We start from the raw sequence: 26,437 nt of genomic DNA, 5'->3' as shown, positions 1-26,437 counted from the left end.
CAAGCTCAGAAAGCTACAACTTATAAATATCTACAAGCAAATCCTCAAAAGAAAAATGCAGATTGGACACAAGCCCAACAAGAATTCCTAGACAAGCTCAAGAGATTTTTTTTAATAAAGTTAAAACAAAAAAAACCTTTTAAAAATTAAGAGTGATAGAGCAAAATTTGGGAGAAGAATTAAAAACAATCCAAGAAAACTGTGAAACAAGAATTAGCAGCTTGGTAAAAGATACACACAAAAACTTACTGAAGAAAATAATATTACCAATTAGAATTTGTCAGATTGTTAAAAGATGTACAAAATCTAATAGAAGAAAATAACTTTCAAAAGTTATAATTGGTCAAGTGGAAGCTAATGATTCCATGAGACATCAAGAAACAGAATAATGTCAAAAGACTGAAAATATAGAAGAAAATGCAAAAAAACCTTATTAGAAAAGCAATTGATTTGGAAAATAGATTAAGGAAAGATAATGTAAGAATTATAGGGCTTCCTAAAAGCCATGATAAAAAAAAAGAAGGTAGACACCATATTTCAAGAAATTAAAAAGGAAAACTGCCCAGGTATCTCAGAACCAGAGGGCAAAGTAGAAATGGAATGAGAACCTCAAATGAAAACTCCTTGAGATATTACAGCTGAAATCCAGAGCTTCCAGGTCAAAGAGAAAATACTGCAAGCAGGAAGAAACAATCCAAATACCATGGAACCACAGTTAGAGTCACACAAGATATAGGCAGCTACTATGTTAAAAGATCAGAGGGCTTGGAATATGATAATCCAGATAGCAAAAGAACTAGAATTACAACCAAGAATGACCTCGGCAGAAATGAATGTAATGTTACAAAGGGAAATGGATATTTAATGAAATCAAGTATTTTCAAACATCCCTGATGAAAAGACCAATGCTGAATAGAAAATTTAGTATTCAAATACAAAACTCAGGAAACCACAAAAAGGTAAGCATGAGTGAGAAATCATAAGGGAATCAAAATAGTTTTTATTCCTATGTAGCAAGATGTCACATATAACCCCTAAGAATTTTTTCATCCTTAGGGTAGAGGGGAGTTTTTTTAGAAATAGGGCATGGGTGGGATTCTGTTGTGCTGGGATGATCTCAAAGGAAAAATGGAAGGGTGAGAAAGGGAGGCAGTGGGAGAAGGGGGAAAGGAGGGGAAGAATGGGGGAAATTATCTCATAAAAGATGTGCAAGGATGAGTTTTTACAATGTTAGGAGGAAATGGGAATAGAGCAGGCAGCGCTTGAATCACACATTTGAACTGCTTTAAAAGGGTGGGGAAAAGTTGGGTATAGAAATTCACCTTGTCCAACTAAGAAGTAGGAGGGGAAGGCACTAAGAAAATGGGAGAGGGGATGATAAGAGGGAGGGCAGATTAAGGGAGGCAGTGATTAAAATCAAAACAGACTTGACAGGACAAGGTAAGCAAAAGAGAAAGATAAATAGAAGAGAATAGAATGCAGAGAAATGCAGTTAGTAATCATAGCTGTGGATGTGAATGGGATGAACTCAACCAGGAAAATGATATATTCAGTAACAGCAATATTGTAAACATAATTAACTGTGAAAGACTTAGTCACTCTAATCAATACACTGACTCACCATAACTTCAAGGTACTTAGGAGGATAAATATTCTCCTCCAGATAATTGTTTGATTCAGAGTGCATATCTTGAATCTTATTTTTTCCTTCCTTTATTTTTCTTGCTTTTTCCTTGCTTTCCTTGCTAAAGCAGAAATATGTTTTGCTGGACTATTCTCATATAATAGGTATTGTATTTCTTGCCTTCTCAGTGGCTGGGGGAATAGGTGAAGAAGGGAGAGAATTTGGAACTGAAAATTAAAATAAAGTTTAAGCACTGCTTGAGTGGGTTTTGTGTATTAAAATATATAGGAGGAAGGTAATGAGGCCCTTCAATTGTCTACCATGCATGTTTCTCTACATTCCTTCCTGTATACATTGGCAGAATAATCTTCCTAAAATACAACTAAGATAAATGGAATGTTGCAGAGAGGGATTGTGGCATTGCCAGTACTATTCTTGGCATCAGAGATCTGCTATATGTTCCTTCTCTAGGGTCCAAGCAGAAAAAGGGCACCTTAAACAATGACTCCATGCCCTCTAAAAACTTATAGAGATCAAGGCCCATAAAGTTCCCTAAAGTTTAGAGTTACATGATACACAAACTGGTGAAGTGGTTGATTTCCACAGTCACCCACCTTATATCAATTTAGGAAGAATATGTGTCCAATATATAGTAATTGGAGCTAAATTTGCAAGATAAATTACGTGATTCCTAAATTTTTATTCATTTTGAACTTAGATATGAAAAGATACACAAAAAAGAACATTTCCCTGTACACAGAACATAAAAAGAGGATTCCATATAAAACCATGAATTTCCATTTCACACTGTTTACTTTAAAAAAAACTGTAATAAATATTACACATCGTTTCCAAAGCTCCCCCTTTTTTATGCCTCTAAGTTCTCTTGTGTTCTTTGCTGTGCGCACTTTTCTTTTCTTTTCTTTCTTTCTTTCTTTCTTTCTTTTTTTTGGTGAGGCAATCAGGGTTAAGTGACTTGCCCAGGGTCACACAGCCAGTGTCAAGTGTCTGAGGCTGGATTTGAACTCAGGTCCTCCTGACTCCAGGGCCGGTGCTCTATCCACTGTGTCATCTAACTGCTCCATGCTGTGCACTTTTAATTTTTTTTCTTCCTCCCTCCCCACACCACTCTAGACAAGGCTACCCTTAGACACAAATATGCATATATGTATGTACTTATGTAAGTGTATACACAAACACTCTCTCCCTATATATATGTAAATATATGTGTAAATACATATATATGTACATATACACACATATGTAAAAACATACTATACATTGTTCTATTTATTAGTTCTTTCTCTGGATGTGGATATCATCCTTCCTATGTCCTTTGTAGTTGATATGAGTATTCATAATACTAAAAATGAATTAGTTGTTCAAAGTTGTTCTTAGAACACTATTGCTGTTACTGTGTATGATGTTCTCTTGATTCTACTCATTTCACTCTTCATTATTTCATACAAATCTTTCCATGTTTTTCTGAAACTAAGCACAGTAGTAATACATCACGATCATCTACCACAACTTGCTTAACCATTCATCAATTGATGGGTATCCTCTCAATTTTCAGTTCTTTGCCACCACAAAGAGAGCTACCATAAATATTTTAGAACAGACAAGTTCTTTTTCTTTTTCCCTAATCAATTTAAGAAATAGACCTTATAGTGGTATTGCAGGGTAAAAGACTGTACACAATTTTATAACTCTTTGGGCATAATTCCAGATTGCTCTTCAAAATGGTTGGATCAGTTCACAGTTCGACCAACAGTGAATTAGTGTCCCAATTTTTCCACATTCCTTCTAATGTTTGTCATTTTCTGCTTCTTTCATTTTAGCTAATCTGATAGGTGTCTGATATCTTAAAGTTGTTTTAGTCTGCCTTTCTCTAATCAATTGTGATTTAGAGCATTTTTCCATATGACTACATATAGTTTTAATTTCTTCAAAAAACTACCTTTGACCATATCCTTTGACCATTTATCAATTGGAGATTGACTCATGTTCTTATAAATTTGACTAAGTTCTTTATATATTTTAAATATGAGACCTTTATCATTGGATATGAAAGCTTCACATCCTGATTCTTTTCCTGACTGCTTGTGTGACTTTGCAGTAGTTATTTCCATTGTCTGAGTCTTTAATTCACAGAATCACAGTCTGAGTATCAAAAAGGACCCCAGTGGTTCTTATCTCACACATACATACATATATACACACATAATACATAATACATGCATATATACATTCTCTCAATAATGTATTTGGCAAGTGGTCGTCCAACTTCTTCTTGATAACCTCCAAACCAGGGACCCCAGTACCTCATTTCACATTAGGATGACTCTTGGGAAATTTATTTTGTTTTTTGCTTCCTAGTATTAAGACACAATTTGCCTTTTCACAACTTCCTTGCAGTTGTAAAGGGCTAAAATTCTATCTATACTATCTAAAAATCTAATGAGTGGTCACCAATAAATTATAAGCTTTAGCAAGAGTAAGTGTTTAAGTATTTATTAAAGAGCATTAGGATCAGAAAGGTAAAAAATCTATCTATTTCTAAGAGACCCCATCATCCAACACACCACAGTGAGGTCAGGAACAAAAAAGGACCCAACGCCTCCTGTGAAGCTGGGAACATCTCCCCCACATGCATACACAGCTCCAAGCTAATTGGCTGCCAGCTTTGATAGACAGCACCCTCAAGCAAATGTCACTTCCTGACGCCAAGGACCTGACCGCATGGCTTTCCCTCAGACGCTTTCTCCTCATGGCGGAGCTTTCCTACAGTAACTCTCCAGCAGGTGGCATCATTCCAATCGTTACACAGTGTTCCTTGTTCCATGCTCTGGACCAAACAGAATGAATTTAATCTTTATTCCACATGAGAACCTTTCAGATACTTAAACACAGCTGTCATGATCCCCATACCCCCAAAATATTTTTTCTCTAGATAAACACGCCTGATTTTTTCAACTGATCCACATATGACATGGACTCATGCTCCTTCACCACTGATTGCTCACAGTAGGCCAATTTTATTAAGCGCTTACTCTGTGCCAGACATTTCTCTCTGACACTTTAGTTTATCAATGACCTTTTTCAACTGGGGTACCCAGAATTGAGCATAACATTCCATATGAGGTCTGAAGGAGGTCTTTGCCTCTTCAGTGGGATTAGCATCCTTCCATTGCTAGAAGGTGACCTCTCTTAATGTAGCCTAAAGTTATATTTAAAAATTTTTTTTTACCTGCCAGACCACATAGCTAATTCATAATGAACTTGCTGTCCATAGAAAATACCCAGTTTAAAAAAACAAAAACCAAACCTGCTATCTAATTGTGACTGTCTTACCCTATACTAGGGTTGTTGTCCTTTGTGCTCAAGGAGGACCAAAATGTCATCATAATGTTGGGCTCAAGGTACAGTGTCACCATCTGTGACTAATCAGACCAGTATGAGCTGGGAAGGCTCTGTCAGTGGGTCAGGCACTAATAGTCCATACGAACATTTGGAGTGGATATGTCCTTAAATTTGTACACTTCACATTTTTTGAGCTACTGAATTCTGTTTTCCTCATAGAGCATAGTGCCTTCCTTGATGTGGGCATACTATTCTGGGTGGTTCTGTGCCACTGTCTCCCCTGTCTCATAAGTGATTCCAAAGTTCTTCAGAGAGACCTTGAGTGTGTCCTTATATTGCTTCTTCTGGCCTCTGTTTTAAGTTTTTGCCTTGTATGAATTATCTGTAAAATAGTCTTTTAGGCAAAAGTATGTTTGGCATTTGAACAATGTAGCCAGCCCATTGGAACTGGACCCTCTGCAGTAGAGTCTGAATGCTTGGCAGTTCAGTTAGAGAAAGGACCTCAGTGTCCAGAACTTATCTTGCCAGGTGGTCTTCAGAATCTTCCTAAGACAATCCAAATGGAAGCAATTCTGTTTCCTGGAATTCCTATCCAGGTTCCACAGGCATACAACAATGGGGTCACAGAAGTTGCTCTGTACTTTGATGGCAGCCTATAAATAGTCTTCTTACCCGTACTTTTTCCTTCAGAGTCTCCCGAACACTGAGCTAGCTCTGGCAATGCATACATCAAATTCATCATCTATGTGTACATCCCTGGATACCACCAAGGTAAGTGAATTTATCTACAGTCTTCAAAATCTCTTCATCTCCTATAACCAATGGGGCCATGGATGGATTTTGTGGCACTGGCTGGTGGAGAATCTCTCTTTTCTTGGTGTTGTTAGGCTAAAATTTGTACAAGCAGCAGAGGATGTCACCATAACTTGTTGGTTCTCTCTCTCAAAGTCTGCATTGATTGCACAATCATCTGTGAACAAAAAGCCAAGCACCAACTCTACCTCCACTTTAGTCTTGGCTTATAGCTTTTTCAAATGAACTAATTTACCCATCATCATGGGAGCTGACTTTGATCCTAATTTTCTCCTCTTTGAAGGCATCTGAAAACACGGTTGAAAAAAATCATGCTAAAAAGCATGGGAGCACACAGTTGTGCTTCCCTCAGTTGGTGACTAAGAAAACATAAGGGCACCCTCCCTTATCCAGAACCCATGGAGCATGTCATCATGGAACCAGTGCATAATATTGATGAACTTCTCTGGGCAACCAAATTTTGCCATGATCTTTCATAAGCCCTCATGACTGACAGTATCAAAAGCCTTGGTCAGATTAATAAACTTTGTATACAGACCTCTATTCTGCTCCTGGCATTTCTCCTGGAGTTTTTGGGCAGAAAACACCCTATTAACCATTCATTGGTCCTTTCTGAAGCCATACTAACTCTCAGGTAGGTGACCATCTTCCAGGTGAAGGATTATCTTATTAAGGAGGACTCTGGCAAGAATCTTGCTGCCTATGACTAAGAGAGAGAGATCCCTCTGTGATTGTCACAGGACAACCTATTTCTTTTTCCTTTATAGAGTTGGATAATAGAGACATCCTTGAACTCTTGTGGGATAACCTCCTTTTTCTGTATAACCTGGAAGATTGAAGTGAGCTTTTGTATGAGCAGTGGGTCACCTGCCTTGTAAGTCTCAGCTTGAATAGAATCAGCACCAGACGCTTTTCAACAAGAAAGGAGCCTAATGGCATTCCAAACCTCTTCCTCAGTTGGAAGTTTGGCTAGAGAGGGATTGACTTTAACCTGAGGTAAATGGTCAATGGCTTCAGCATCGGTTGATGTCAAGTCTTCTGGTAGTCACGTTGCCTTGGTGCCAGTGCTTTTGTTGAATGTGAATGTTTAACTTGGAGAGGATAAAACTATGATCAATCCCGTGCTCTGTGCTGCACAAATCACCCTTGTTACCCTCATGTCCTTTCTGTCTCTTCTCCTTACAATGACATAGTCTAATAAATGCCAATGTTTGCTACAAGGGTGTGTCCATGAAGTTTTATTGCAACCTTATACCACATATAGAAGCTGTAATAATCCAGATCAATAAATTACTGACTATGATTCCAAAGACTGAATAATGAAGCATATGTTCCATCTTCTGACAGAAGGAGACTGGTTGCAGAATGAGAAAAAATTTTAGACATGAACAAGGTGAGAAGCCGTTTGATTTGTTACAAGGTTTGTTTTTTTTTTTTTAAATTCAGTTATAAGGATGTGAGAGGAAGAGGAAATAAATTTTTGTTCATTGAAAAAATACAGTTCAGTTTTTTAAATGTTAAATCTAAGTTTGCCAATTCCCTTTTCATTCACACTGTTCTCTTCAGACAAATACAGTTTTTCTTCCTCATTAAAATTATTTCCCTTTGTGTCTTCAAGATTTCATCTTAAGCATCTCCCATGCCTCCTGGGATAACTTCCTCTGTAGAAGTTTAATCCATGGTATTCTAGTTATCTTTTATTTGAACCCTTCAAGGTATGTTTTCCCCAAATCTAAGGTATAAATTAGTCTATGCCCACTCATCAGGTCCATGTCCAGTTTTCTTTTCCTACTACTTGGACTCAAGAAGGGATAGTTCCCTTCCCTATAGGTTTGCCATCATTTTTACCCCTTCTTTTTAGGGAGATCTAGAATAAAATTCTCCCTTTTGGCTCCTCAACCTTTTGAAGGGTGAAAATTATCATTAAGGCAAGTCAAAAAAGTTATTAGGGACTCTGCTTTTGGTATATGAAGAGACTTCAAGCATATATCCAGATAGCTAAGTCCCTCCATCACTACTATATCATGCCTCTGAGTAAAGAATGTGATCTACTTCTCTACCTCCTCTATTGTTTCCTTCTGTCCAGATGGTCTATTTCTTTTTTTCTTTTTCTTTTTTTTTTTCAGGGCAAAGGGGGTTAAGTGACTTGCCCAGGGTCATACAGCTAGTAAGTGTGTTAAATTCTGAGGCCAGATTTTAACTTGGGTCTTCCTGAATCCAGGGCTGGTGCTTTATCTACTGCACCACTTAGCTGCCCCCGGAATTTTACTTCTTATTTACTATTTATACATGTTTCATCTTCTAATCTTTCTTCATTTTAGCTACTCTCGATATCTAGCTTGAGGGATCCATGAAGGTAGGTTTTTTTTTCCCCCCTCTTGCATTCTTGTTTAGTTTAAATCCCTTTTGATTCAATTTCAGGACACTCATCAAATACATTTTTAGCAGCCTGGTTTAAATATACTCCATCTCTGGCTAGAAATCTGATATCTTTATATTCTAAGTGTTCAAGAAGTTCAAATATTCTTGTTAGGCACCACTTTTTTTTTTTTAACAGTTCCCCTAATTAATTTTTCTCTTTTGCATCCTTTGCCTTTAATGAACAACAGTGAGGAAAAAACCACCCTTGATTCCCATCAGCTTCAGTTTCTTATCCAAGCCTCCATACTCATGAAATGTTTTTTGTTTACTTCTGACCTCCATGAATCACTATAAGTGGGTAGTTATATTATTTGATAAGACTTGATATGATTTCTGTTATGTCTTGGATATGTGGCTCAGAAAGACACCAGGCATCTCTATTATTGTTATCAGTTTGATAAATACCTATCTCAGTACCCTGGCATAGAAAATGACTAAAAATTACTATTTTAAAAATTTCTGTGATAGCTTAATTAATTGATATCTGTGGATTTACTATAAAATATACTTTAAGAGGACAGTTCCTCTTCATAGTCTCTCTGTTTCTCTCTCTCCCTCTCCATTTCTTTCTTACTCATTATGATCCTAATTTATATAGTGAAGATATTGTTGATGATGCACCATTAAAGGGTTCAGTTAAGAAAAAATGTCACCACCCCTGGCTCATACATTCACAATTCTCTCAACTGCTATTCTTTCCTTCACTTCTTCCTCTATATCTTTCTATTTCTCCTATCCTTTTACTCCAATGTCTTAACAAGGATTGATACTATCTTCTTCCAAAGATTTTGTACTCTCTCTCTCTTTCTTCCCAACTAAAGCCTTAAGTCTATTATTTTTGTGAACATTTTATTCTCCCTACTAACTTGGGGTGTGGCAATGTATTCTTCAAATCCCTTTACCTTCCCTCCCAAGGAGAGGGATTAGCCTATTCTCTGAATTTGAAGGTTTATTGACTAAAGGAGTGAAGTCAGCTTATCAAATGGGGACTTGAGAAGTTGTGGAAAGATTTTGTATTTATGTAATTTGGGGTTATGTCCATGCAATACTGCTATATTTAAGCTGAAACTGAAATTACCTTAGTTATTAATCTTGAGGAAGAGCTTCTGTTGAGAAACTTGTGCTGAGTAGAGTAGGCTATTAATATATATCTTGATCACCATCTGGTGGCCAAATCATATACTGTATCCCTTCAGTTGGTTCACTTTTTATTTTTTTTTTGACATTGCAACATTTATTAAATTTTTTTTTCCCAGTTACATGTAAGGGTAGTTTTCAACATTCATTTTCTTTTCTTTCTTTCTTTTTTGGTGAGGCAATTGGGGTTAAGTGACTTGCCTAGGGTCACACAGCTAGTAAGTGTTAAGTGTCTGAAGCCGGATTTGAACTCAGGACCTCCTGACTCCAGAGCCGGTGCTCTAACCACTGCGCCACCTAGCTGCCCCGAAATTCATTTTCATAAGATTTAGGGTCCCAAATTTTTCTCCCTCCATCCCTTTCCTCCCCCCTCCACAAGACAGCAACCAATCTGATATAGGTTATATATGTACAACCCACAAGTGCTCTTTTTTATCAGTTCTTTCTATGGGGGTGGATAGTATGCTTCATCACAACAATCATAAAAACTGGGAAGGAACTTAAAACAGATGAAAAGAAACACAAATATCCTATACTTGTTTCAAGACATTCAACTACCATACCTCCTTCAAATGGCCTTTCCTGATTCCCCCAATTGTTACTGTCCTGCATCATTGTATGTGTATGTGTATGTGTATGTGTATGTGTATGTGTATGTGTATGTGTATGTGTATGTGTATGTGTATGTGTATGTGTATGTGTATGTGTATGTGTATGTGTGTGTGTATGTGTATGTGTATGTGTATGTGTGTGTGTGTGTATGTGTATGTGTATGTGTATGTGTATATATGTATGTGTATATGTATATGTGTCCATGTAGTAGAATATAACCTTTTTGAGGGAAGGGACTCTTTCTTTTTTTGTAGCTTTAAATCTAGAACCTAGCGAAGCTTGATTAGATACTGCTCCACCTATAAGATCTTGAACTCTAAAAGTCCACTATCTAGCCATAGTCTCTTGTCCTTTGATTTTGCCTATTCCCATAATTTTCAGCCCAACAATAACCCCCCTCAAAGATGTTGGGGTTCTGTAACCTCTCCCTTCTCACTCTGATTACAGGATCAGAGATGTAGAATTAGAATAACTCCCCAAAGTAGGATTACTACCCCCACCATTTTATGGATGAGTAAGCTAAAGCCCACAGGGGTCACACAGGTAACAGAGGTGAGATTGAACCCAGGTATTCTGGCTTCAAATCCGTGGCTTTTTCCACTGTGCCACCCTGACAATGGATATAAATATTCCTTATGCAGTCATGTGAGGGCTTACTTTTATTATCATAGTCCAGTTCCATTCCTTCCATATACTCTATGGCCCCTTAACCCTGTTCTTACTAACATATAGTATGGAAGTTGAGAATATTGCAGCACAAAACCTGACACATACCAGTTCCTATGGAAATGCTAGCTAGTATTATTATTATTATCAGTCACCTCCAGTACCACTGCCAACTAGGGGTGGCCCAGTGGATAGAATGCTGGGCCTGGAGTCAGGAAGACCTGAATTCAGATCCATTTTCTACCACTTACTAGTGACGTGACCCTAGGCAAGTCACTTAACTGCTGTTTGCTACAGTTTCCTAAATGGTGAAATGGGGATTATAATAGCACCTATGTCCCAGGGTTGTTGTGAGGCTCAAATGAGGTGATAATTGTCAAGTGTTTAGCACCGTGCCTGGCACTTGGTAAATTCTTTTTTTTTTTGGTGGGGCAATGAGGGTTAAGTGACTTGCCCAGGGTCACAGAACTAGTAAGTGTCAAGTGTCTGAGGCCGGATTTGAACTCAGGTCCTCCTGAATCCAGGGCTGGTACTTTATCCACTGTGTCACCTAGCCGCCCCCCATGGTAAATTCTTAATAAATGTTTATTGCCTAACTAACTATTCATTGTCCTTCCAGGCTCAAGGGGCTAGTCATTCCTGGCACTCCATCCACCTTGTCAGGCACCCCCTCCATTCGTTTACCCCTTTGGGGTTAGATAGGAAGTTACAGCATTCCCTGATATTCATAGATACCTGGGTGACTTCATGGATAGCTCAGAGGACCTTATCATGAGTGGAGAGTCACTAAGTATGAGTCTTCAAATCTCAGCTCCTTGATCTGCCTTGGAAACCCTGCTAGATTCCAGGGCAGAGAGGCAGTCTTTCTCCTTTTCAACACATCCTCTATACAATCAGCAAATTGATATTCCTAAATCGTAGGTCAGACCATGTCATTCTGTTTCAAGGCTTCAGTAACTTTCCAGCTGACAATAGGATAAAACACTAACTATTCTGTTAAAGCCCATCAGAGGGTGACTCCAGCCTGTCTTTACAAGCTGATTAGGTACTGTCTGCCCACCAAGAGGTGGGAATGTGCCTTGAAATCATTGATAATCACTGGAAGAGACCAGCAGCTCCAGACACTGAGCCTGATGGGACATTTGAGGGCACAGGAGTGCTGGAATGGTGGGTTTGTAAGTGGTGATTTGTAAATCATTCCCAGATCTTTGAAGCAAAAAAGCCCAGGTAACTCTTCTAGGATTGGTCAAGGGGTTATAGAGCCAATGTATGGGCTGGTTGTGTGCATTTGTTACTCACCAAACCTTGCATTACTCTACAGCCCAAGGTTGGCCTCCACAGATTGATCCTTATTGATTTTTTACCCATTTTGCTAGAATGGGCAGGCAGATTTTTGGGGTTCAGGGAAGTAGGCAGAAATCTTAAGCTTTTTTTTTTAAAATACTATTTTTTTTGGGTGAGGTAATGGGGGTTAAGTGACTTGCCCAGGGTCACACAGCTAGTAAGTGTTAAGTGTCTGAGGCCGGATTTGAACCCAGGTCCTCCTAACTCCAGGGCCGGTGCTCTATCCACTGTGTCACCTAGCTGCCCCCATCTTAAGCTTTTTCTTTCTGCTGCAGAACAACCCAGTTCTCAGGATTCAATAATCTGGTCCATGTCATGGGCAATTCCAAATACTTTTTAATATATAATTTGAAAAATATTATTCATTTATTTGAAAGAATTCTTTTTCAAATTTTGAAATAATTTATTTGGAATAATAATTTGAAATGATTTATTTGGAATAATAATTTGAAATAATTTATTTGAAAAATTCTTTCTCAAATTTTGAGTTCCAAATTATTCCTCTTGCACCTCCCCCAAGGCAAACAATATTTCAACTATCCATGTGAAATCATACAAAACAAATGTGTATATTATCCTGTCACAGAAAAGGAAGAAAATGATAGAAAATGAAAAAAAAAACCCAACCTTCAATTTACACTGAGTTCATTAGTTCTCTCTTTGGAGATAGATAGTATTTTCTGAGATGAGTCCTTTGGAATTGTCTGAGATGATTGTCTTTATCAGAATAGCTAAGTCTTTCCCAGTTGATCAACATAATAATATTGCTGTTCCTATGCATAATGACCTGGTTCTACTCACTTCATTTTGCAACAATTCATATAGATCTTTCCAGGTTTTTCTGAAACCATCCCCCTTATCATTTCTTATGTTATTGTTTAGTCACAGTCATGTCTGACTCTTTGTGATCCTAATATGGGATTTTCTTGGTAAAGATACTGGAGTGGCTTTGCAATTACTTTTTCCAGTAGATTAAGGCAAACAGAGGTTAAGTGATATGCTGAGAGTCATGGATCTATGATTCCATCCTTGTGGGGAAGTCACAGCAGGGAAGGTACCTACACTCATAGAAATAGACAACCAAAAAGAAAGTGAAATACTTTCAAAGTTTTCTAAGATTGCTCACCTCTATACTACACTAATAGTATCAACAAAGGAAAACACTCTTAAGGTTCTCTTGCCCATTTCTTTACCTAAACCTCACATAGATAGAAAATGGTACACATTGATTGTTATAACTGATCTTTGACTACACAATGGATTGAAGCAAGGGTTTGGCTTAAGCCCCCAGGAACTCCAAATCAGGATAAACCCTCCCCTGTACCTCCCCAAGGTGGAGATTGTGATAGTGAGGAGATAATTAATTTCTTTTTTGCTATAAATATAACCATCTTTCTTCCCCCTATCTGAGACACCTCCCTGGTGGTCTCCCTGTGGTCACTCACAGTGTTGCAACAAAACTTGGGAAACTGAGTCACTAAGTCTTGTAGTTCTTTGGGGCGCCTCACTATCGATTTGATTAGTTAAATCCACCCCCCACATCATTGGCAAAGATACTAGAGTAGTTTGCCACTTCTTTCTCCAGGTCATTTTATAGATGAGGAAACTAAGATAAGTGACTTGCTCAGGATCACACAGCTAATAAGTGTCTGAGGCTGGATTTGAACTTAGGAAGCTGAGTCTTCCTGACCCTAGGCTTGACACTATCTGCTGTGCCACCTAACTATACCACCTAGTCAATTGTAATGTGCCCAACTACCCAAACCCTCTCTTTTCTTTCATGTGAATAAAAAGAATTTCTCTCTTCTCATAGGGGTCCATGGCCTTACTGAGGTTGTTTGTCTGACTCATTTTGATAACAGTTAAACCAGTCACTGTTAATAAATTGATTTTGCTCAGAGACAACCTGTTTTATTTTACTCTTCACAAGAAGCAAGAGTCCCTGCCCTCAAGGAGCTCACAATCTATTGAGAAAGACAAATATGTACAAACATGCTTTATACAGGATAAATAGGAACTAGAATGAAAAGGGGATGGAGAAGGTTTCCTGCTAGAGATGGTGGAGTGGGACCCCAAGAAATCCAAAAGATTCAAACCCTCTAGTTCAAGGGGAAAACAGCTCTCTCCCATCTCAGGTATGAGGTGTGGTAGGGCATTGTCCCAGTATGCGGATGGGCAATGCTAAAGTCTGCAAGATGATATGCAAGATGTGGATGGATGCTGCATACTCTACTGATACCCCATTATCAAAGACCCAGTTTATCTGATGTTTCTTCTTGCTTTTTAATTCCCTCCCAGTTCTTTGTAATGCCCTCCCCTCCCCCTCCCCTTTGTCTGGAAAAAAATACAAAACACCTAGCTGTGTGACCCTGGGCAAGTCACTTAACCCCAATTGCCTCACTAAAACAAAACAAAACAAAACAAAACAAACAAAAAATACAAAACACCAGTCTTCTCTTACTCCAGCAGATCTCCAAGGTGATCTGTTCCCCTGCTATATTTCTCTCTCCTAATAAATCTCTTTTTATTTTACAAGATTTGTGATCAGCCTCCAATTCTTTGGGTGAGTGAGCCCCTCCCCACCATCTAGGTCGCCAGTCTCCCCCAAACAATGGGATTTTGGTTGGGATTTGAAGGAAGCCAAGGAGGTCAGTAGTAAGGGCAGAGGAGGAGGGGAGAGCTTTCCAGGCATGGGGGATGGCCAGAGACAGGAGCATCAAATGGAGTATCTGGTTTTCGGAACAGTCAGGGGGTCAGTGTTAGTCATCTTTTCCAGAAGCCTCTAGGTCTGTATTGTCCTTTGAACTCAGCTATTCTGGCTTCAATGGTAGATGTTTACAAATGCAAGGCAACTACAGCTGCGCAGGTATAATTTGTTGGTTGAGAACGCATCCAGAACTGAAAAAGTTTGAGAAAAAAAGTTTATTAAAGTTGTTCAGCAAAAGGGAGAGATGAAAAAGGGGTGGCCTACCCCCCCACCAAGTCTCTGTAAATTTTACATTTTATAGAGTTCAAGCAAAGGAATAAGGAAACGACAGCTGATTGGCTAGCACAGAGGCAGTCTCCACCGAAGACACATGGGTTACTTGAAATAAACAATGGGAGAAAACTCCTTAAAGTCTCACATTAATCTTCAGATGCCCATGAGACTTTTTTTGGGTATCAGAATAACTTGCAGTCTTTAAGTAAGCATTAAAACAATCTGGTTTCTAAGTAACCAGTCTAGTCTTTCATATAAGTAGGGCTAGGTTCAAACAATACAATAGTGTTTTCCCCACTGGTTTGTGTTTTTTTTTTCCTTTTTAGGCTTTTTAAAGTCCAACATTCCTATATTACTAGAAGTGCAATTACAGATGCAGAAAGCAAAGTTAAAAGAAAGTTAATTAAAATAACTTATTGGGGGACAGCTAGGTGGCGCAGTGGATAGAGCATTGGCCCTGGAGTCAGGAGTACCTGAGTTCAAATCCAGCTTCAGACTCTTAACACTTCCTAGCTGTGTGACCCTGGACAAGTCACTTAATCCCAATTGCCTCACTAAAAACAAACAAACAAACAAAAATAACTCATTGGTGGAGCTCCACTCCCACTCATCTTATTTAGAGATTAATGTTGTTGTTGTTATTCAGTCATGCCAATCATATCCAATTCTTCATGTTCCCATTTGAGGTTTTCTTGGCAGAGATACTGAAGTGGTTTGCCGTTTCCTTCTCCAGTTCGTTTTATAGCTGAGAAAACCAAAGCTAACAGGGTTAAGTGACTTGCCCAGGGTCACACAGCTAGTAAGTGTCTGAGGCCAAATTTGAACTCAGGTCCTCTTGAATCCAGGCCCAGCAGTCTATCCACTGAGACACTTAGCTCCCCTTAGAAATGCTAGTTATAGCAATAAGACAAGAAAAACAAATTGAAGGAATAAATATAGGCAAAGTTAGAGCAAAACTATCCCTTTTATACAGATAGTATAATAGTTTATTTAGAGAACCATGATCATCTAAAAAACCTAATCAAAATAATTACCAACTTCAGCAAAGTTGCAGGATATAAAATAAACCCACACAAATCATCAGCACTGCTATATATAAAATAAAACAAAATCCAACAGGAAGAAATAGAAAAAGAAATTCCATTTAAAATTATGATAGTAATTACATAATACTTGGGAATCTACCTGTCAAGACACACATAGGAACTATATGAACATAATTGAAAAATATTCTTTATATGAATAAAAACATCTAAATAATTGGAGAAATATTACTTGTTAATGAGTAGGGTAAGCCAAAAATTATAAAAATGAGAGTACCGTCTAAAATGATTTACTTATTCATTGCCATACCAAACAAACTACCCAAAAATTACTTTGTAGAGCTAGAAAAAAATAATAAAATTGGAGGAACAACAGGTCAAGAACATGAAGGAAATTAATGAAAAAAGTGGGAAGAGGGGCAGCTAGGTGGTGCAGTGGATAGAGCACCCGCCCTGGAGTCAGGAGGAACTGAGTTCAAACCCGGCCTCAGACCCTTTAAACTTACTAGCTGTGTGACCCTGGGCAAGTCATTTAACCCCAATTGCCTCACCAAAAAAAAAAAAAAAAGTGGGAAGGAGGGGGGCCTGGTAGTACCAGATTTCAAACCATACTACAAAGCAGTAATGGTCAAAACAGTTTAGTACTAGTTAGGAAACAGAGTAGTTGATCAGTGGAAATGATCAGGTACACAGTACATGGAAGCAAACAAGCACAGTAGCCCAGTGTTTGATGAACTCAAAATATCCTAGATATTCCGGCAAGAATTCACTATGTGACAAAAACTAGAGAGGAAAAATGGGATGTAGTCTGGAAGAAACTATACACAGACCAACATCTCATATCAAATACCAAGATAAACTCCAAATGGATACATGATTTATTTCATTTTTTTTTTCAGGGCAATGAGGGTTAAGTGACTTGCTCAGGCTCACGCAGCTAGTAAGTGTCAAGTGTCTGAGGCCAAATTTGAACTTAGGTCCTCCTGAATCTAGGGCCAGTGCTCTATCCACTGCGCCATCTAGCTGCCCCCTAGATACATGATTTAGATATAAAAGGGACATCATAAACAGAAGAGCAAAGAAGAAATTACCTCTAAGATCTTTGGGTAGCAGAAAAGTTCATGGCCTAACAAGAGACAGAACCACAGAAGACAAACTGGACAATTTGGATCACATACAATTTTCTTTCTTTCTTTCTTTCTTTCTTTCTTTCTTTCTTTCTTTCTTTCTTTCTTTCTTTCTTTCTTTCTTTCTTTCTTTCTTTCTTTCTTTCTTTCTTTCTTTCTTTCTTTCTTTCTTTCTTTCTTTCTTTCTTTCTTTCTTTCTTTCTTTCTTTTTCCTTGCAGGGCAATGATGGTTAAGTGACTTGCCCAGGGTCACACAGTTAGTAAGTGTCAAGTGTCTGAGGCTGGATTGGAACTCAGTTACTCCTGAATCCAGGGCCAATGCTCTATCCACTGTGCCACCTAGCTTTCCCCAATCACATACAATTAAAAAGGTTTTATACAAAGAAAACGAATGTAGCTAAAATTAGGAGAGAAGCAAGTGAATAGAAAAGAAATCTTTGTGGCAAATTTTTCTGATAAAAGTCTCATTGCTAAGATATATAGGGAACTGATTCAAATTTATAAGAACAAGGTCCATTCTCCATTTGATAAATGGTGGAGATGTGAAAAGGTAGTTATAGCAATTTTAAACTATACTCCAAAAGCTACTAAACTGTATATCTTTTGAACCAGTGATATCACCACTATTCTATATCCCCCTAAAAGATGCAGTAAAGAGGAAAATAACTCCTGATAGAGAGGTGACAAATGCAGAGTATGTCGATTTAGGCTTTATTTTTTTTGGTGAAGGAGAACATGGCCAATTTATGAATTTGTTTTGTTTGACTTTCCATGTTCATAACATGTTTTTTTCTAAAATTTCTCAATTGAGAGGGATGGGCAGATGGTAAGGAATGACTCTAGATCTGAAAGTAAAATTTAATTAAAAATCCAAATGAATCATCCTGGAAGAGGCATACTAGGACATAATATTCTCCTCTGGGCTAGGATTTGGCAGACTTCCACGTGCTTTTTAGCAAGCCCTTTCTATTTATTTATTTATTTATTTTTCCTTTTTATTTTTAATCCTATGAATCTGTGCAGGTTGCCAAGGAGACCTTGGGATCATAGGTTTAGACCCAGAAGGGACCGCAGAGGTCCTCTTAATTCTAAAGATGAGGAAATTGAAGCCCAGATAGTTTAAATGATTTTCCTAGAATTACACAGCTAGTGAATATAAAAATCTAGTACCGATGATATTTTTGCCACACCATAGTAATGGAAGGTTGGAATTTGAGAGCAAAGGAGAAAGGGTGAAAAAAAAATGATCAAGTGTAGAGAAACTTTCTTCTTGGCAGCAAAAAGACAAGAATGTAAGTTCAGGTTGTTGGGGAGATGATGTAACATATGACAGTATATCCTCATTCCTTTCTCATTTTGTCCATGGTTGTAGAGGAAATAAAACTAAGAGCAGAAGGAAAGGTCCTGGTTGATCTATAATAATCTATCAGAGAATAGCTTGATAGTTGTTGTTCATCCTTTGTTTTTGAAGAGGGCTCATAACATCACAGGTAATGATTTGCTCATGAATTGGATTTAAGGGAGGCAGGGGTGCACAAAATCATCAGCCTCTCTCTTACCAAGATAAGGTTTGGACTTTTTTTTTTTTGGTGAGGCAATTGGGGTTAAGTGAGTTGCCCAGGGTCACACAGCTAGTAAGTGTTAAGTGTCTGAAGCCAGATTTGAACTCAGGTCCTCCTGACTCCAGGGCTGGTGCTCTATCCACTGCACCACCTAGCTGCCCCTGGACATTCTTTTAAAAAATGTATCATATTTATTTTGTTACATTTTTAGTTCAATAACTTTCATTCTTATAAATTTGATTCAGTTCTTTATATAGTTGAGAAATGAGACCTTTATTAGAAAAAACTTCCTGTAAAATCCCCCTTCTAAGCTTATCAAAATTATCTTCTTGATTTATTGTGATCCTATCTCTTGCTTGGTCACAAATTCTTCACTTTTTCACAGATCTGACAGGTAAAATTTTCCATACTCCCCTAATTTGCTTATGATATAACCCTTTCTGTTTAATAATAATAATTTTGGAATTAATATAATAATAGCTAACAATTATTTAGCACTTACTATGTGTCAGGCACTGTGATAATTACTTTACAATTATTATCTCATTTGAGCCTCACAACAACTCTAAAAAGTTGGTGCTATTATTATCCATTTTGCAAATGAAAGAGGTTAAGTGACTTGATTTGATTCCTCCAGTATCATTTCTTTATTATTATTATTAGTTTGATTTTTTTTTTCGGGGGTAATGGGGGTTAAGTGACTTGCCCAGGGTTACACAGCTAGTAAGTGTCAAGTGTCTGAGGCTGGATTTGAACTCAGGTCCTCCTGAATCCAGGGCTGGTGCTTTATCCACTGCACTACCTAACTACCCCTCCAGTATCATTTCTAACAGTTGACCCTTAAGTAAGGATCTCACATTTAGAATACTAACAGCTAAATTAATGTTTAAAGATGAAGTGAGCAGAACCAAGAGAACATTGTACACAGAGACAGCAATATTGTTTGATGAAGAACTGTGAATGTCTTGACTATTCTCAGCAATACAATGATCCAAGACAATCCCAAAGGACTATTGATGAAACATACCATCCACCTCCAAAGAAATGACTGATATTGATGGAACAGACTGAAGCAGGCTATTTTTCACTATCTTTCATTTTTTCTTTTAATCAAGTTTTCTTGTACGAAATGACAAATGTTGTAATGTTTTACATAATCATACATGCATAATCCATATGTGATTGTTTGCCACCTCAGGGAGGGGGTAGGGGAGAGAGGGAAAGAGGAATAAAAATTTGAATTAAAAAAAAGACTCGAATGATTGTTTTGTTGACTGTCTAGACTTAAGAATGTGATGGAGAAAATGTGAATAATGCAAATTAAATTTATGTGTAAAAAAAGTAAAAAAAAGATGCTTTTCAAAACAAACTGATTTTTGATTCTCTGTGCTCTTTTCTGTCACTTTCACTACAGACTCAGAAGATGGCACTAGTGGACTGATTGTCATTTTGTATTTGTCTTTTTTTCCCCAAGGGTTTGCCTGGGTCAAAGAATTTATCACACCAAGTAGCCAGATAAGCCTATCCAAACTTAGCTAGGTTGGTTTACAGAAAACAGACATCTGTTTACTTTGGGGACTGTACTCACAGCCATTTGAGCATGATAGAATCTTTCATAAATTTTCCTCTATTGGTATGGGACATGCTATGCTGTAATGCTGGACTACGACTGAGCAGAAGGTTTGTAGAATATGATGAATAAATAGTAAGAGATAAAGGAGGGAAGCTAGGTGGCACAGTGGATAGAGCACTGGCCCTGGAGTCAGGAGTACCTGAGTTCAAATCCGGCCTCAGACACTTAACACTTACTAGCTGTGTGACCCTAGGCAAGTCACTTAACCCCAATTGCCTCACTTAAAAAAAAAAGAGATAAAGGAAAGTGAGGAAGAGGCTACAGGATAAAATAACCCTTGTGCAATAACAATTAGATGAATAAAATCTAAAAATTAGAAGATAGATGAGGTTAACTCAATCAACATGAATTTATTAAGCACCTGCTCTGTGCCAGGCACTATATATACTAGGCACATAGGATACAAAGACTTGATTAAAATGGCCCCTGGCCTCATGAAACCTACATTCTAACTTTTGGAAATTCCTGGATTCATGAGGACCTGAGTTCAAATGTGGCCTCAGACACTTGACACTCACTAGCTGTGTGACCCTGGGCAAGTCACTTAACCCTCATTGCCCCACAAAGAAAGAAAGAAAGAAAGAAAGAAAGAAAGAAAGAAAGAAAGAAATCCTATAAAAGGATGAAAGGGAGAAATGACTTTCAGCAAGATGATGGAGTAGTAAGCATGACATAGCAAAGGTCTGATCCTTTTAACAATCATGAAACATTGCCGATATTCATCCATCACTCTAAGAATAGGGAATAAATAAGAGAAATTGGAAAGGGGTGATTGAATCATTCAAATTGGAGATAAATTATAACTATGGCTGCTACCTAAGGAGTCATGTGGTTTAATAGACTTTGAGTATTAGAGTTGATATCCTGTCCTCAGCATTTTCTTGTTCTTCCTCCAACCTTCTTCCAGACTTACTGGATTGAATCCACAGGGATGTTGGGAACCCTTTTATGCCCTTTGGTGGCCTGAGTCCATCAGATTTGTAGGCACAATCCAGGCACAGACACATACAGTATCTCTGCTGTCTGTCTGTCTTTCTGTCTAACACACACACACCTGCTATGGAAAGGGAATGAAACTGAATAAAACCAAAACCACTGAATGAAACTGAAACGACTGAGCTACATTGATGAAATTGTACCCCAGGGAGATGTGTGTTTGGGTCAGCAGCACATGTCATAGGCTAAATGTGCTGATTATGAAAATGAGGAGTTTGGGGAATTAACCATTTTAATAAGTGAAAACAAAAAAAATGCATTCTCACTTATGATAGAGGAAATATATTGTTATTACAAGAGAGTGCAGAAGATTTGTAAATCCAATATGAAATAAGCCTAGAAAGAGAAATGGGAAACATGTTGTGAAGGGCTATAAGTGTAAAACAAAAAAGTCTTTGAATCTATAGGAGCATCAGTTGAAGGAAACAGAAGTGTTTACCCTTGAGAAATTGGTGTGGGAAGAGATTATTGTATTCTTTGTATTTGTAACCACAGTGTTTAACATAGAGACCAAAATATAATATGTAAATAATAGTAATAGTAAATATTTGTGGGTTAGTTTATTAATTAAGATTTAGAGGAAAAGCAAAAACTATCTTTAAGTATATTTCCAGGAATGTTGTGTGGAAGAGGAAAGACTTGTTCTGCTTGGCCCCAAATGGACAAACCAGGGTAGAAGCTACAAAGAGGCCAATCAAGGTTTAAGGGTAAGAACAACCTAACAGTCAGAGCTGCCTTCCTTGCATGAAATACCTGCCTTGGGAACATGGTGGGTTATTCATCATTAGAGATCATTGATTAGGGGGTAGATGACCACATGGCATGCATGTTGTAGTAGCAATGCCCTTGTGTGTATAGGTTGGATGAAATGGCCAATGAGCTCTCTTTCAACTCTCCAATTCTGTGGCTTTGAGAATAGGATATTAAAAGTACTACTCAGCCTAAAAGTCTGTGATTCCATCCTGGAGAGTAAAACAAACAAACAAAAAGAAGGAAGAGTCTCAGGGTTGGACTAAACCAAAGGGCAATCATAAAACAGAACAGAGGTGGGACTCTCTTACTTCTAGTCTTCGAAAGCTCTTACCCCGCAGTGTTGGGAAGAAGCAGCTGCTCTGAGCAAGCACAGAGCCCAAGAGGTTTTTGTTCAGGGCTATATCACTGTGGGAGGGCATTCTTCACCTTGCAGACAGTAATATGTAGCAGCATCTTCAAGTTCAACACCATTGATGGTAAAAGTGAAATCCATGTGACCTCCCCCACTTTTTGGGACACCTTCCTTAAGATAAGGAATCTCTGTGGATGACTGGCTTAGGACTTTGCCCAGGTTTCTCCTGGTACCAGTGTAAACTGTTGGATGTTCATAGTCCAACCAGGTAACTCACAGGCTCACCGGATTGACAAAACATGGTGACTTTTTCTCCCAGAAGCAAACACAGAGGATGGAGATTGGGTCATCACAATTAATCCCTGTAAATCTGAAATTAGAAGTAAGATATGAAATTATATGTTTACAAATTTTTTATTTGCTTTTTTTCAGAGACCTACAAGTCATCAAAGGCATCATCTATTATACCCCTCGTGATTAGCAAATGAGTAAACTGAGTCCCGGAAGGGATGAGAACACTTGCACCAGGTCATATAACAAGGTATGGCAGAGGAGTCAAGACTAGAATGTGTGTCCTCTTCCTCTCTTTCCTAGTGCTCTATCTATCATCCCTATTTGGTTTTCCTTTTCAAGCACTGTAATTCCTGAATTTAGTTATGATAAGACAATAGATTTAGAGGTGATCAAATCCCACCCTCTCTTTTTTCAGTGGGGTAAACTGGGCCCAGAAAGGTTAATCGACTTGCCCGTTGTCACACAAATAGTAGATCCTATGATAATGGGGTCATACACTTAGAGTTGGAAGGAGTGCCAAAGTCCAGTTGACAGATGAAGAGTCCAGGAGTGACTTGCCTAAGATCACACAAATACTAAATGGTACAGCCAGAACTTGAACCCAGATCATCCAATGAATGACCTCCTTACCAATAGAGCTCATTGTGTTTCAATTAATTCTCTCTTTTTTTTTCTTTTGAGGGGCAATGAGGGTTAAGTGACCTGCCCAGGTCAATTAATTCTCAAAACAACTTCATTTTGTCTGCTCCTTAACCACTCATAGCTTTGTTTCCAGTGGTTACGCAAGATTCCAGACTCATATCATTGACAGGTCCCATCCTAGTTTGCTCCACGTCTAGATCTCCCATGGGCCCTCTCTGGGGTTGAGTAAAGTGATCTCGGAGGTCTTATCCAGCTCTCACATCCAAAAGACAAGTCCAAAGTCTCACCCCACAGGACAAAACCAAGGGCCCTAACAGATACTTGTCCAAAGTCTTCAACCCCAGCTTTCTTCCCACTTTCCTCTCTCTCTCCATCCCTTCTTCACCAGGAATCCACATCACTAACATCAACAGGATCTGGGTAGGAGACACCATGTTGTAAAAGAACATCAACCTCTATGTGCTGACCCTTTTTCTGGCTTCAGAGCCATTCAAGGAACTTTTCAGGAGCTGTCTCTGGGGAAGAATATACAAAGCACCCAGGTGCATGCCAGGTGGTCTCCTTATAAAGGAAACCAACTAGGGGAAGCCCCACCATAGACCGTTGCTCTTGTCCTGTGACTCTTCCCCACAGACTCTGGTCCTGGGGGGTCTGACAAGAGGTGAACTATGACTAACTCCACTGACCACAGAGCTGAGCTGAAGGTCATTTTGTGTCCTCAAAAGGAATTAGACTTGACGGCCTCAGAACAGTTTGCCTGTGCTTTAGAATAAGAATGTGAGCTTCCTGAGAGTGGAGATTATCTCTTTGCTACTCAGCTCCCCAGAGTGTAGCACAATGCTTGGCACATGGGGGCAGCTAGGTGGCGCAGTGGATAGAGCACCAGCCCTGGAGTCAGGAGGACCTGAGTTCAAATCTGGCCTCAGACACTTAACACTAGCTATGTGACCCTGGGCAAGTCACTTAACCCCAATTGCCTCACTAAAAAACCAAAAAAAAAAAACCCCAATGCTTGGCACATAAGTGCTTGATAAATGCTGTTCCATTCGCTGCCCTTGAGTATCCTTATGCATCCCAGTGTCAGAAGATCGGATTTTATCATTGGGTGTGTCCCCTAAGTAGGGCCTAAGAGACCTCCCTCCACCAAAGGAAACAGCAAAGCATGGTCATAGGCAGGCAAGGAAATATTTTGGGGGCTGTTTAAGAGACAAGGGAGGTCTGAATGTAATATGTGATTATTTCTTCCCCCTCCTCCTACTACACTGCTCTCCTCAGTTCTAACATTTTGTTCCTTGTACAGCCTGCTGTAGACACCATTGCTCTAAGACACGGCTTCTTAAATTGGGATCCACCTCGGGCCCACCTGAGGGGTCATGGTTAGATTTACAGTTAGATGTCAGAAGGTCTATGACATTAGATAAGAAAATAATTGCATCTTTATATAAACTCAGTTTCCTTTGTAACCCTATGTGTTTTATGCATTTAAAAGCATTATTCTGAGAAGGGGCTTCACCAAACTGCCAATGGCATTCATGATACAAGAGTTAAGAATTGCTGTTCTAGGGAGCAGCTAGGTGGCGCAGTGGATTCAGGAGGAACTGCGTTCAAATCTGGCCTCAGACACTTGATACTTACTAGCTGTGTGACCCTGGGCAAGTCACTTAACCCTCAATTGCCCCCCCCCAACAAAAAACAATTGCTGTTCTAAGTCTATAAGATGCAGCCAATCTACATTGACAGGAGTTTCCTCACTGGGAATTCCATTTACCAGTAGAATCACAGGTCCAGACTAAGACAACCCCAATAATAATACTTGTCAAAAAGGATTGTTGAAAGGCTCAAATGAGCCAATGCAATATACCCTTTGCAAACCTTTAAATGCTAGAGGAATTTCAGCTAGTCAACTATATCTTGTGAGTTTTGTCTCCAGGTGGGACTTTCTCCACCACACCTTAGAAGCCTCTTTGTCCTGGAGGATGGCCCCAGTCCTGGAATTCACAATTTGCAATGACCCTGCCCCCCCTACAGCCCCTTCTGACTGGATGGCTCTTTTCAGAGCCTCCTTTTAAGAAGAGCATCTGGGTCGGCCAGGTCTCATTCTTCTCCAGGCTGTACCTTGTACTTCTCAAAGACCCCCAGCTGTGTTTTGCCCCTCCCCCCCACCTCGAGTTTCTTCTGAGAACCTCAGACTATAGGTCTGAATAATGATTGGTAGCTCATGTCTAGATCTCTTCATAGAAGCACTGAAGGTATCAATACATATTGGGTACAGGAAAAGTTTTATTTCATCACCTAACATGACATCTAACACAACATAAATGTTTCAATTCTTCCCCTCCAGCCCCATGAATGGTATCCTGCCCTTGCCTTCTCTCCCAGGAACGCATTCCATCTTATGCTGCTGCCCTATGAGGACCCCCAGGTCTGCTGTGGTTTCCTTTCCACATAAAGTCATATAATGATAGGCTCAGAAAGAATTCCAAAATCATCTAAGCCAACCCCCTTATTTGAGAGAGGACAAAAAGGAAGCCCAGAAACATAAACCAATTACCAAAGATCATTCAGCTGATTAGAGGCAGGACCAAAATTAGAACTCAGAGAGACCTTTCTGCTTCAGAACCTGAGCTGAGAAGGACCCAGGATAATGGAATTACTGATTTGATTACAGTGAAATAATGAATGGGGGCAAGGGGGATAGGGGAAGGCAACAAACATTTAAGAAGCACCTACTATGCACCAGGCACTGTACTAAGTGATTTATAAATATCTCATTTTCTCCTCACAATGATCTTGGGAGGTAGGTGCTCTTATTATCTTCATTTTACAGTTGAGGAAATTGAGGCAGATAGAGGTTAAATGACTTGCCCAGGGTTATGCAGTGTTTGCGGTAGGATATGAACTCAGGTTTTCCTGACTCCAGGTCCAACACTCTGTACCACATCACCTAGGTGCCTCCTGGGACTGGGCTTGCAGTCAAGAAGACCTGAATTCACATCCTCCTTTTGTCGTATAGTAGCTATATAATTCTGGGCAAGTTGTTTAACTTCTTTGGATTCTAGTCTTCTCCTATGTAAA

The 26,437-nt window shown here is 38.9% G+C and overlaps 1 protein-coding gene across 1 annotated transcript in view; it reads left to right on the top strand.

Annotated features, from left to right (window-relative positions):
* Nucleotides 1-26,437, top strand: part of LOC122739579 (complement C3-like) — a 100,483-nt gene that overhangs the window by 6,666 nt on the left and 67,380 nt on the right. Inside the window, 1 exon segment of the mRNA XM_043981255.1 lies at nucleotides 22,389-22,510. Within this exon segment, the coding sequence (XP_043837190.1) occupies nucleotides 22,389-22,510 (122 nt within the window).

This window comes from Dromiciops gliroides, chromosome 2 (assembly GCF_019393635.1).
Source record: "Dromiciops gliroides isolate mDroGli1 chromosome 2, mDroGli1.pri, whole genome shotgun sequence".
Classification (NCBI taxonomy): Eukaryota; Metazoa; Chordata; class Mammalia; order Microbiotheria; family Microbiotheriidae; genus Dromiciops; species Dromiciops gliroides.
Note: the sequence above shows the minus strand (reverse complement) of the source record. Positions and strands in the feature narration are given on the sequence as shown.